A 14,455-nucleotide genomic window follows, 5' to 3' on the forward strand; every position below is an offset into this window, starting at 1 on the left:
CAGAGATAATGAGATGCCTGATAATGTTTGCTTATGCAGAACACCCCATTTCTCCTTTTATGTTTCTTATGACAAATGCATATCCATTAAAAAGAAAATACTACTTCCTCTTTAAGGTCACGTGAACATTACATAGAAGGGCTGGGGCAATTTAAGCATCCTGCTAAGATGCCTTCTTTTAAAAAAGCCTTTGTAAATACAGACTAGAATACACAAGGACTTCACATTTGTCTTGGACTCCTCCTCAACCAGAAGCCGCTAGTGGTACTATATATCATAGAATCATATAAAGGTTGAGGTTGGAAGAGACCTCTGGAGGTCAACTGCTCCAAACACCCACTCCTTCATCTACAGCCAGTTCCCCAGGATCATGTCCAGATGGTTTCTGAATATCTCCAAGGATGGAGCCACAACAACCTGCCTAGGCAACCATGACAGTGTTTGGTCACCCTCACAGTGAAAAAGTGTTTCCTGATGTTCAGAGGAAACCTCACACGTTTCATTTTGTGCCCGCTGCCTTTTGTCCTATCACTGGGCACCACTGAAAAGAGCCTGGCTCCATCTTTTTTCATCCTCCCTTCCGGTATGAGATTCCCCCTTGAGCCTTCTCTTCTCCAGAATAAACAGTCCCAGCTCTCTCAGCCTTTCTGCATAGGAGAGATGCTACAGTCCCTTAATCATCTTCATGGCTCTTCACTGGACTCTGTCCAGTAGCTCTGTATCAGTCTTCTACTGGGGAGCCCAGAGGTGAGCGCAGCACTCCAGATGTGACCTCACCAGTGCTGAGCAGAGGGGAAGGAGCACCTCCCTTGGTCCGCTTGGCAATACCTTGCCTAACGTGGCCCAGGATACCAGCAGCCTTCCATGTGGCAAGGGCATGTTGCATGCTCATGTTCAACTTGGTGTCCACCAGGATCCCCAGGTCCTTTTCTGACAAACTCCCTTCCAGCTGGGTGGCCCCCAACATAAACAGGTGCACGGGGCTGTTCCTAGCCAGGTGCAGGACTTTGCACTTCTCCTTTGCTGAACTTCCTGAGGTTCCTGTCAGCCCATTTCTCCAGTCTATGAAGGTCCCTCTGGATGGCAGCATCTGGATGATGTACCAGCCATTCCTCCCAACTTTGTGTCATGAGCAAAGTTGCTGACAGGACACTCTGCCCCACCGTGCAGATCACTAATGAAGATGTTAAACAGGACTAGACCAAGTACGCCCCCTCCAAGGTACACCACTAGTTACTGGTCTCCAACCAAGCATGTCCCTTCCGAGGTACACTGCTAGTTACTGGCCTCCAAATAGACTTTGTACCATGAATCACCACTCTCAGAGCCAGGCCATTCAGCCAGTTTTCCATCCACCTTGCTGAATTGAAACTCCACACCACTGTCTGCTCATCCAGCCCCTACAGCAACAGCTTGAGGGGCTACGAGACTCTTATGAAAGACCGTGTCAAAGGCCTGACTGAAGACCAGGTAGACACTATCCACTGCTCTTCCCCCATCTACCAGGCCAGTCACTTCATCGTATAAGCTTATCAAGTTGGTTAAGCATGACTTCGCCTTGGTGACGCCACGATGACTACTACTGATAACTTTCGTGTGTCTGGAAATTATTTCCAGGATTAGCTGTTCCATCACTTTCAGCGTCCTAAGGTGACAAGTTTATTCCTAAAAGATTCCTTTATGTGCTGAAGCCTTATTTTTAGTGAACTGCCTTTATGAACCAAATGTGCACCCAACTTGTTTACATCAAAATGCTGTTTCTGGTTATGAACAGCAAAACCAATTATGGAGACTAAATTGCAATTGAGCAAAGGGCAAGAATAATTAACAGGGTAGTTGGGAGCTCATCCTTCCATGCAACCCAGCTGTTCATTACTAATTGCACGTAAGCAGTGGGAGGCAAATAAAAAAAAGGGAGGGCTGGGGGAGCTGACCATCCCTCATCAGTGAGGGAAAACGTAGGAAGAAATATAGTGAACAGCACAAAGGGCTAGATGAGGACAATTTTCATCTTGGCAAGTCAACACTCTCCCTTCTTTTTCACAATGAATCACAGACAAATGATTCTGTCTTGTCATATAGCAATTCTGCTTGAACTGTTACTACCTACATTAAGTTATATAATTTCTCTAGTTCCATTTTTTTAAAGGCAATAAACTACTGGGGGTCAACCTCCTCGTTTCCTTTCTGTGAGCCCACAGAAGCCTCCATTTTCTTTCTCTTACTTGCATATACAGTTAAGTACATAGTTTGCATATCACAGAAGATACACATAACATTTTTGGTTTTTTTAAAAAAACTTTCTCTTTCAGAGAAAAGTTTTACTTAGCACAACAGAATCAAATATAATCCATGTATAAACTCATTTTGGAACACCAAAGGTACTTTCCAAAAATATCAAGACTTCTGCTCTCCAAGACTGACCATTCTTCCCTTCACTCACTTATTTCCATTAACACACGCCAGCAGCTATAATTTCAGCGTCTTTGCCTCTATCAAAAGAAGAGATCACTGACAAAGACCTGTTCAAGCTTGTATTTTTGCTGATATTTTGCTGGACCATCGTGCTCCCCCTAATGATAAAAAAAATCTTTTAAGAATGGCTGTTGCTCCTTCACTGTCAGTTTCCAACCAAAGATGTGGTTACATGACCTCCAAGTTCAAGGGAACATCTCAGATGAGGCAGGAAAGGTATGCATGCCTCCCGCCTCTTTCAACTGAAACTCCTCTCACACCAAAACCTCACTGAGAAGACCAGAACAGGCCACAGTCTCAGAAGCAGTTAGGGGAAATAAAAAGAATTTTTATTTAGAACAGTAGATTTGCTAATTTAAAGCAATCATGCATTTTTTGTTAGCAATTCAGTATTTTTCCCCGCTTTGCACAGAAGCTTCTCCAGTCAAGTCCTGAACCCTCCAAACACGGAGGGCTCCACAGCGTCTTTGGGCAACTTGTTGCAATGTTTGATCACACCCAGGGTAAAAAACAAAACGTAACAAAAAAATCCAACATCTCATTCAAATTACAAATTACCCATGTTCCAACTTCTATCTGTCTGAAACAGCCCTCGTACCACAGACAGGAAAATGAAAGCTGTAGAGTCTTTTTAAACCCTGACACCCTTAACAACAGTGCCACATGCCTTCCTGCTCCTTTCTTATAAAAATACCTCTGCAAACTCGGGCACATTTTGCCCTCTGTTTCAAGATAAATCAAAGAGCAGTTTGCAGAGCAACTGAAACATTCCATTTCATCAGTTTTGAGAATAAGTTTCAGAAATGCACTATCAATCTTTAGGGATCCTACAGTAAAAAGGAAATGCGAGCACAGAAATCTAGCTAGTACATTCTGTCAACACTACTGCAGAAGAATATAGCAGTTTGCTGAAGAAAAATACATCCACTGAAAGCTACGCTGTTGCACTGGCTTACCCTGTTTGCAGCAGAGAAACTGCACCGATGCAGTTCGGTCAGCATAAATTTTATTAACTCAACAGGACTTCTATCGGAACTTTGGCATCAAAGGCTTAGAAGCATGCTATGAAGCTTGTGCCATAACCCTGAAAATAGGGCAACAGTGTAAGACTAAAAGATTACCCACGCTTTCAGGACGCTTCCTTCCAGAACAAAGCTGAGGCAAAAAAGGAGGAAGACAATTCAATGCTGCTAGGGCTGTGTTCTTCATTTTCTGACAGCACTCATTACCATCCTTTTCACAAAGCGCTCAGGTTAAAACACCAAGCCAACGCCAGGAAAGCTGGCGCATTCGCCTGGCACGATGCGAGAGGCTGGACAACGCGGTGAGTGCAGCAGCACACAGCTGTGGCTGCACCGCTTCCACTTCTGCAGCGAGCACAGCCTGCGGCAAGCTCCCCTTAGCTGGGCGCCACGCGGCTTCGCACAGGACGTGGCACCATTCCCAAGAAGGATCTCCACAGCCAATTAGCGGGAAGTCAACACAGCAAGAAAAGCTGCTGGACTTCAGGAGTATCAGACATTCAAAACAGACGTGAAGCGCAGAGGTTTTCACCACGCACTCCTCTCTCCACTGAAACAGCTTGCCTGAAGATGTTGTCCGCTGCTTGCCATCACTGAGAAAGACTCACGTTTGACTTAAAGCTGTTCTACAGCTTAAGCAGAAACTTCCTGGCTTGACACAAAACACTGCAGTAAGGTTTTCTGGGTTGTTTTTGCCTGAATTACCAATGTCCAGATAGTGCAGAAACATTCCCTTCCTGCCTTAGGTACTGTGTCTTTTTAGTAACCGGTGGATCAAAGGAAGTCTTGGAGGCAAACACCACCTGACAAAATGGCAGGCTGCAAGCATTTCCCAACTCACACGCTACATCATTAAATCAACGATATTAACACTCTGACGGGAGCGCTGCAAAAATTGGTGCCGGCCGTTCAGGACACAACGCTGCTCTCCAAAACAAGCAGCAGCCCAGTAACAGTACTTGCGCGTAGCAAAGCAGCGGGGCGCTGGGAGCGCCTGCACTGCCGAAAATGCTGGCAACGGGCAGCAGGTGAGGTGTCAATATTACTCCTTACCAGAACGGTACATGTTTTAGCCGTGCTCTTCCTGGCTACACTCTCTCAACTGCAATCATCCTTCTGAGTTCCTCACTGAAACTGGGTGCCTTTCTGTATTTGCTCCTTCAACCATAAAATTTCAGTATCTAATCTTGCATTTCTTCCTAGCAAAGGCTGCCACAGAGATCTGTTTATGTAATTAACGTGTTCAGGGAGCCTTCAGAATCAGCACCAACATTAGCAATCTTATCAAGGTTTTCAAAATTATGTATTACCTGGTAACACCCAGACCCTTTGTAAAGGGCGAGAACCTAAAACTGTCTACAAAATGTGAAAAAAAAAAATTCTAAAGGAAAATTTTTCAACTTTCAAGCGATCAAGTTTCAAAGAACAATTTGAAATTCATTTGTATACCCACTGCTTATGACACCTAGTACAGCAATGTTGCCAGGGCTTGTTGACACCCATTATGGAACAGGGAAGCATAACTGCACGTGAGATATTCTGGATGGCAAAAGCTGTGATCCCCTGGTGGTCAGGGATGCCTCCTGTGACTGTTCACTCAAGTCTTGCTCCTATTTTGGCCAACATGCAGCCCATGCCAACCGCGGCCTGATCTACGCTGGGTGCGGCACCATTAGGTCAAAGCAAGGGCAAGACATCTGAGGAACACAATGGACAGGAGGAGATAAAGATCATTATGCAGCCATTATCACCTGCAGCTTGCTGTCTCCTGCAGCTAGAATCCCTGCGTACTGATTGTCTGGTAGTCTCTTCATAATCCACTAATTCATGGAAATTGTATAGGCCAAGCCCCCAAACTGAGAGGTATAAACAGATCAGTTTATGCGAAAGATTTTTAATCTGATCCAAGAGCAGAAAGACTTCAAGGCTTTCAGGCTTCCTGGTGTGATATAGGGGACACTTTCACCGTAACAGAAGAGAAAAGGAGGAGCACTCTCACTGTAGACTAGAGTACCGTGACACCCCCTCCATTGTTATTCTTCCGAGCATTCAGTGAATGATTCATGTACCTTTTAAAGTCAGAGTCCAGATTACGATTATTTTATTGCGCGATGATTATTAAGAATTTGACCTGATCTGCAGAGGGTCCAGGTGACTGAAAAATATAGGTAACTGCAATTTTCGGTAATAGGAAAGCTATCCTAATTGATAGGAATTCAGTGTAACAGTAAGCTACACTAATTGCTAAAATCTTTCTATAATAATAAAGCTCTAATTATAACTACAAACCTGTGGCTTGTTCTCATTCTACCAAGGATCCTTAAAAGAACCTGCATGTCCCCATAGCATCAAGGTAGTGTTGGGTGACATTATCAATGACTTTTTCCCTTTTGTGTGGACATGAAGTTCAGGTTTAGCTGATTCTGATGGGTCTTGTTGATCCTCACCAGCACCCAGAGTACGATATCTATTCTGAAATTGGAGATCTGTAGGTGAAACACATCTGTGACTTCTTGTTGCTAGAAGTCACAAGCTCCCAGCCTTCTCCATCTTCGTAGTCTCCATCCACTTGGTCTCCAGCCATTGCCCCTTCCTCACCTTGTGTATCTTGTGTTTTCCACAAATATCATGTCAGTCTCCTCTTCATCTTCCCCCTTAATCTGGAATCTCAGGGCCTTGAGCACAGCACATGTCCCACAGGAAAGGCCACCACTGCCCAGACCTCCAGGGAGAGACAGGAGCACTCTGCAGCATAGGACCTGGATAGAGGGCTCCTCCCTCTGGAGCCAAGGACTCTGATGTGCTAATGGTAGTCCTGTGGACTACTACTACTACGTCTTAATAGATGTCCATGTGCTGGACAGTATGTCTTCCAGCATGTTGAGACCACCACTGTAGTCTTCAAGCAGACTCACATAGTCTTGAGTGGAATTTCTGGGTCTCTTCTCCCAAGTAACAGGCGACAGGACAAGAGGAAACAGCCTCAAGTTGCACCAGGGGAGGTTTAGACTGGGTATTAGGAAACATTTTTACACTGAAAGGGTTATTAAGCATCGGAACAGGATGCCCAGAGAAGCGGTTGAGGCACCATCCCTGGAGGTATTTAAAAGATGGGTAGACATAGGGCTTCGACATACGGCTAATGATGGCTTTTGTCAAGTTAGGTTGATGGTTGCACTAGATGACCTGAAAGGTCCCTTCCAACCCAGGCAATTCCATGATTCTAACTGCTATGTCTCATTTGCTGCGCTCTGTGGGCCGCACTCTGGCTTCCTTGCTCTTTCCCTCACAGGTCCCTTTTTGTGAGAATACAATCCTGTCCCTCATCACCATCACCCTGAGCACCCATCATCCAGTTGTTAAAGTGCTGTTGTTGCTGTGCTGCCCCGCCACCCACACCACCCTCAGAGCAAATTTGACTGGACTGGGCCCTGAGCCACCTGATCTAGCTTTGAAGTTAACCCTCCTGTGGGCAGAAGATTGAATGAGATCATCCCATTGGGAATTTCATTCCCAATTGAAATTATTCTACAGGGGCAGGTCAGGGACTCTCTTGAATATACACTGAGGTTGAACTGGTTTCATTTTAAGAGCCAGCAACGATCAAAACAAGTATCTGTTCCACAGATGTAGAAATGCATTCAACATAAGCTACAGCACACAGCTTTTGGCACAAAAGAAAGAACCTCAGTCTTGCTCTTTTATAGGAGTGAGGGCAACTAAAAGGCCCTAGACTTCATTTACATGTCTGATTGTAAACTGTCAAAGATATATGATATGCACTGTATATTCTATTGCCGAATCACTACCAAGCGAGCTAATAAAGCTATGGCCTAATTAACCCCTATCACTTGCCTGTTGGTTTTCTTCCTGTGTGACCAAGCCAACCATACACCTTTCATTGCAGTTTAGAAAGCGGCCCAAAATTTCACTCAGTTTCACTGTCTGTCTGCTGAGCTTTCTCAAGCACAAGCAGGGATTTTCGTAATTCTACAACATTCTGAAGGAGAAGAAAAAATAAACAGAAAAAGAAAAAAAAATCTTCTATCACAACATACACCAAAATCCTTATTGTCTGATGTGAAAGTGAACTTCCCAGCCATCCTGTTGAAGCAGTGGTTTCCCCACGCTGCCATTCAGTACAGACATATTTGCCGTGCTGCCCACCCCCTCCAAACAGAGGGCACAAACCATGAGAAGTTAAGACACAAAAATCTCCTCCTGAAGTATATTTATCCACATGCCTCACTCAATCATGCTTTCAACTCTCTCCCTAATACGTTTAGACTAATGTGCCCACAGTCACACTAAAGTTTTCTGTCTGAAACCTGAAACAAATCTATGTGACCTATGGCAAAGCTGTACAGAGCAGGGCACACACTACATGGCATGACTGAGTTACGCTACAACAGTTTAAGAAAAGCTTCATACAACTCTGTCTAACCACACAGCAAGCAGTCCAACATAAAATTTCCAGAACATGGGCTTCCCAAAGTAAACAAAGCATTACAATGCTTGTATATAGATTTCAGACCTGTGTTCCCAGGTTGCTGGGTGGGAGAGTGGCTGTGTGTTTATTTATTTTAATACCTTTAATATCCAAGTGCCTGGGTCATTTTTACCACCTGGGAACTAAATTTGCATGACACAACAAACGTAAAATTTGGGGGTTTTCCCCCCCCACACACTCCCAGCCTGTGATGTCCCTCCCTCCCTTTAAACTCTGCTTCCCGTTCCTTACTTTGCCAGCAAGCGGGAGAGAATATTGTGATATGCCCGCTCTCCCGTTATTTCTTCACTTCTTCTGCAACCCTCCCCAGGACCGCAGATACAACAGCAGTACAGGCAAGCCTCACACTGCTGGCTCATGCTCCCCCTCCATTCCTGTCCCCCTGCTGCTGGCACATTCATACAGCTCTGCAGCACCTCCGTGACACTGCCCTGCATCTGCAAAGCTCTCTCGTCACCCTGTCGTCCACGGGGAAAGAGGCTGTCCCCTTATTAGCAGCCGCTGATCATTTTAATATCTGACTGCTGAAGTATTGAAAAAAGAATCAGGAGTGAGGCCTAGAAGAACGTGCATAATTCCAAGGGAGAATCCCTGGATAGATGAACAGGTTATTCCAACTCACTAAAATGAGCGGAGGACGAAATAAAAGTTCATTATTTTAAGTCTGTATCAAAACTACCACTTGTTTCAAATGAGAGTACAAGAGTAATAAAATAAAATCTTGTAAAAATCTGATAAACTGTACAACTCAAAAGAGATCTCTCCACTTGACATTTCCACTCTTCATTTGTGCAGAACCATTTTCCAGAAAGATTATTTACAATTAGATTTTCATTCACAGCTCTACAGCCAAAATTCAGGAGGATCACGAATTTTAATCACATGAACTAAATTGACTGAATTTTCCTACTCAAGTTGATGGTAAACACTCCAGTATCTCCGATACTCCAAGGTAAAAGCTTGCCTAAAAACTTGAACATTTAAAAGGACAGACAAACTTATGTAACACTAGGCTTTATAAGTTCCTTTATCATATTTAAAGCTTAACGCCAATATTTAAAAAAGAAAAAAAAAAAAAGAAAAAGAAAGAACACTATAGTTCTGACAGACTTGGAACAAACAAAAACCAAAGTCCAGATCACATGATAATTATTCCCAGATTCACGTGGTGTATTAAATGTATTTTAAGACGTCTTTGCTTTAGGTTTTTTGGTATTTCACACAGCGCCCAATAACTGTTTAATGAGGTTCTAAATTGATTCCCCTTCTACTCTCTTTGATTCGGATACACCACTCTTCATGAATGCCTCTACGTTCTAACCACAGGCGGGAGCTCTTCCTGGATGTTCCTGACCACGCTGCTAGCTGGTACTGCAATTCCTAGCAGAAGCAATGACAGTGCCCCACAAGAACACACAGCAGTCAACTGCTGCCTCTCAGCTGTCACAGGATCTTTGCTCCCACTCGGCTCAGCACAGCCGTCGCCTCCAGGCCCACAGAGGCATGCTTTTCGGATTTGGGGATCGTAAAGGGAAGCAGGTGAATATAACAAGACTGCAGCAGAACAAAGGACGGCTAGAGCAGTCCATCCATTAGATCAGTAACATACCGTTACTCCAGATATAATCGGGGCTTTTCCTTCAATTAGTTTATATATTTCTTGAACTGCTTCCTCATCACTCTTGTCTTTAAATCGCTTCTTGGAGAGTTCTTGAAGAGCTTCCTTAAACTGCTCAAAAGTGATAGTTCTGGAAGACTTTCCCCTGTTGAAACACACAAGAATTGGAAGAAATTACAAAAGAGTACAACAGGCATTCCAAGAATAGCAGGATGGTTTCAGTTTACCACAATGAACAACAGAAAACTGCAAGAACAGGAAGAGCCATGCAGCCCATCTATGGTGACAAATAAAATATATCCCAGGAACTTCACTTTCTTTTTTTTGTGTACATTGGTAAGATAGCACTTTAGAAACTTCCCTGGATGAGTGTTCAGAAATTCAGAAATAAAGAGGAAACAAAGGGACCTGGCCTGCTGTCAGAACGCCTGCAGCTCATCAAATCAAATATAGTCTCTTTTGGTGATCACATGTAAAGCTTGCATGCACAAAAGACAAGAACTGAAGCATTTTAGGTGAGTTTTGCTTTCTAATATTTTTTATTCCTCTTTGAATAACTGGTTATGACATATTATTCATAGGTCACTATTCATATACTCACAAGTAAATTAAGAGTGATACTTTGTGTAACGCAAACTATTGAAAAGCATTTAAAAACTTGAAATTCCTCCTCTATTAAAGACTGACAAATGTTCAAGTGATGAATGTGAATTCAATACCTGTTTTCCTGCTTCATAAAACATTCACAAGTTCATGGAAAACACAATATAGTAGTCTGATGAACTCATAAACCCGCCAGAAATTCAGAGCTGAAGACTTGCTGTTGTTTTCACTAAGAGGAAGATCATATTTCCACACTGGTAAGTTACTTGCTTAGGCTTACTTTAAGTAGAGACGACCTTGCTATCGCAGTGTACAGTGCAATATCTGACAAGTAGAGTGGAAAATTCATGCTTTACAAACATCTACTTATACAGTCACTCCTGCAGATCATTTACAGGCCAAAGAGTTCAATTGATAAAACTCTCAGAAAGAAACACAGCATTCACTACAGAGCTGTGTTTAACCAAAAGGCGATTCATGCAAGTCTGTTTTCTAGCATTTTAAAACATTCGGTTTAGGCACGAGATAATGTAGTGGAGTACGCACTGTTCCCCTCTTTTCCCTAATATGAAACTATTTTTAGCGTTCCTCATTTTAAAATTCAGTAGTGTTCCTCATTTTAGAATTCCTCATTTTAAAAATGGTACGAGGCCACAGCATTAAAACACAAAATTTTTCTCTGCTATGAATTCTACCACACAAAAAAGCACACCTTTTGCTGCATTAATAAATTACAGATTCCCTGATCTTTAGAACAAGAATTTACACACCACAGTTTAGCCATACGTTTTAAGCTAAAACATAACAGATCAAATAGAAATATTTTCAAAAAGATGTTATAATTCTGACGGTGATGTAACCTTAAATAGTACCATCTTTAATAGAAGACGATATTTTCAATTGCTTACAACATTATGAAACCCTCAAAGTCAAAGAAATATTTGAGAGTCCATGTTGCTGGGAAACATGCTACTACACGAGTTTTGCTTCCACTTAAGCCACTTCTTTTAATACTTCTTTTAGAGAGCATTTCAAGCAAATCAGAAAAGAAACAAAGCAAAAAACCCAACAAAAACCACACCACGCAACCCAGACCAGTCCTTTCAACAGTGACAGCTGTTTATACAGGAACAAATGATCGATGCAAGGATAGAGAAAGGGTACACTGGCAATCGAAATCTCAGGCTAGAAAAACTATGCATAGAAATCTAATTTTAATTCAAATGCCACAAAGAGCCACTGCAAAGAGCAATTAATCTATCTCTCTATCATTGATTTGTCTTTGATATTCTCTCAGACACCTTCAGAGGTCAAATCCCCCTCAGTTGGAGGGTGTCTGCACTAATGAAAGGGAGAAGTGAGATTTCTCAGTTTTAGATACCAACAGTTAGGAACTGACTGCTACTTAAATTAAACACAAAATGAAATTTTACTCCAGGCTTTTAAAACAAGGAGAAACTCGTTATTCACAACAAAATTCAACTCTAATGCAACCCTTTAACATACCACTCATTACTAGTATCCTTTATTTCCTGTATTTATCCTTTATTTCCTTTAATCCCTACATCCTTCACACTCCCTATTTTAGCCAGAAATAAACTTTACATGTTTTTTGACCAGACTTTGCTGTTTGCAACTACTCGTCTGCTTTAGATGAAGCATATGCTTGAGTACCTCATGGAATTAGCTAGTAAAAGAACATCATGACAGTGGAAACGAAGACTATAATCCAGTATTTCATTAATCAGAAAGACACATCGAATAAACTGCAATTCACTACTTGGAATTTGTCCAGGATTCTCATTAATAGGATTAACGGCTCTCTTCTGACAAAACATACCCAAGAACTTTTAACTACCTCAAGAGGTCAGGACTTCATTTTGGTTTGCTTCTCATTTAGAAAAACATGGCATTGGCAATCAGTGCACAGCTTCAGCATAACACCATACGAGAAGGCCTGTGTTTATTACAGATTCACAGCCAAGTCTAACATACAGACCTTTCAAATGCAATCTTCTGTAGCACATACATTACCTGGAAGTCTCCAATCAGGACTGCCACAGTTTAGCCAGGATCATCACAACGGGAATGACCACTTTCAGCAAAAGCTGTTGAAGTTCATGTTGACTTCTTTTATTTTTATTAACACATGCAAATTTTTGGTTCTGCACTTATCAAATAGGAGAGGAAGACTTTTCTTTTTTTGGTATTAAAAGGAAAAATACATAAATAAGAGTGCCGAGAGGAACAAGACATAGTCAAGTCAATGGTAGCCATTCCTACCTTTCACATTTGGTCTTTTCCCTGTCTCACTAACATGGGGAAAGGAAATGAGGTTTTTTTCCCCTCCAATTTAAGGTGTCACCAGTAACTGGATACGTACATGAGCAATGTAGTATTGCTGCTGGACCCAAAAGAAAAAGGAATGTGCATTATGACAGATATTCTTTACCAGCAAAAAATATTAAATTGGAGTGACACTAAAAATGGGACTGGGAGTAAAGGAATTTTTGGAACTATATCCCAAGTAAAAGTTTCCTAAATAATACAGCTTTCATTTTGAAATTCGTTATCTTTTCTACACTCCAAAAACATCCTCTCTCCCTCTCACATCTATTACAGTATTATCAAATCAATTTGAAAAGCATCATAATTGACTGAAAAATTCTACAGTTGCAAGGTACGCCAAGTCTGGTGGAAAACCCTAAGAACATAACTCTTGATTAACTCACAATATGTGGCACTTTTGGTACGCTATGTACCATAGCATCTAAATTACCAAGTAGCAATGCTACAAGCCCTCCTGTCTCTAGACGCAGGTCTCAAAGAACTCTGAGCAGCTGCTGTCATCATTACTCAGCAGAACAGCATGCTCCCACCCTCTCTTCTATCTGTACAGTCATGGGTTGAATGCAGAGGAGAAAACAAACTGAGCAGGTAGAAATGACAGAGGCAAAGTCTCTCAACAAACCTACGTAGCTCTTGACTTACAAAACTCTGAAGCCACAGGACCAGCCCGCTCCAGGTCCACAAAAACGCCCTGTGAAAAAGGACTTGGGGGTACTAGTGGATGAAAAATTGGACATGAGCCAACAATGTGCGCTCGCAGCCCAAAAAGCCAACTGCATCCTCCTGGGCTGCAGCAGCAGAAGTGTGTCCAGCAGGTCGAGAGAGGTGACTCTGCGAGACCTCACCTGGAGTCCAGCTCTGGGGCCCTTGGCACAACAAGGATGTGGACGTGTTGGAGCCAAGTCCAGAGGAGGGCCACGAAGATGATCAGAGGGCTGGAGCACCTCTGCTATGAAGACAGGCTGAGAGAGTTGGGGGTTGTTCAGCTTGGAGAAGAAAAGGCTCCAGGGAGAACTTACAGCAGCCTTCCAGTACTTAAAGGGGGCTTAAAAGAAAGATGGGGACAAACTTTTTAACAGGACCTGTAGCAATAGGACAAGGGGTAATGGTTGTAAACTAAAAGAGTGTAGATTTAGACTAGATATAAGGAAGAAATTTTTTTATGATGAGGGTGGTGAGACACTGGAACAGGTTGCCCAGAGAGGCAGGAGATGCTCCATCCCTGGAAACATTTCCAGGTCAGGTTGGACGGGGGTCTCAGCAACCTGATCTAGTTGAAGATGTCCCTGCTCTTTGCCGGGGGGGAGTGGGGGGAGACGGCGGGCAGGTTTGACCAGATGACCTTTAAAGGTCCCTTCCAACCCAAACCATTCTATGATTCTATGAAAAATGATAATACTATCATCACTGCATGACACACAAGGCACTCTTACCCTCAGTTTATTGCCACCATTTTTAGTGCTCTGTTCACATTCAGGAAGCTGCTTCCTGACACCAGCTTTCCAGAGGTCATGAAGTTAAACTGAAAAAAAACAACTAACAAACCACAAACAAACCAGTTTGTTTCTATTAAGCAATTGCTACAAAGAATCAGCTTCTTTGTGTATATTTGTAACTTGTTTTTAGAAGCTCATTATAAATATCTCGTTTCCATGGGAGTAGCAAAACAAATAGATTAACTTTCATTTTCCAAGTGTTACAAGTTCAAACAATTTGCCTACAATTAAGTATGCCAAGGGTGAGCTCTCAGCTATTAACACTCTTCTCTTAGGTTTAGCACTCTGTAGAGTTAATAGAGACGTAGAAAAACGACAAAATACTGTACATTAAAAAAGGGGAAAAAAAGATTAACGGAATAGAAGGAATGTGTGAATACCT

General features: G+C 42.5%; 1 protein-coding gene across 1 annotated transcript in view; it reads right to left on the bottom strand.

Moving 5' to 3' along the window:
- The window catches only part of TPPP (tubulin polymerization promoting protein), a 66,588-nt gene that overhangs the window by 13,091 nt on the left and 39,042 nt on the right, over positions 1 to 14,455 (bottom strand). Inside the window, exon 3 of the mRNA XM_063325700.1 lies at positions 9,617 to 9,770. Coding sequence (XP_063181770.1) covers positions 9,617 to 9,770 — 154 coding nt within the window. The remainder of the gene's footprint in view (positions 1 to 9,616; positions 9,771 to 14,455) is intronic.

The sequence above is a fragment of the Chroicocephalus ridibundus genome, chromosome 2, assembly GCF_963924245.1.
Source record: "Chroicocephalus ridibundus chromosome 2, bChrRid1.1, whole genome shotgun sequence".
NCBI classification, from domain to species: domain Eukaryota; kingdom Metazoa; phylum Chordata; class Aves; order Charadriiformes; family Laridae; genus Chroicocephalus; species Chroicocephalus ridibundus.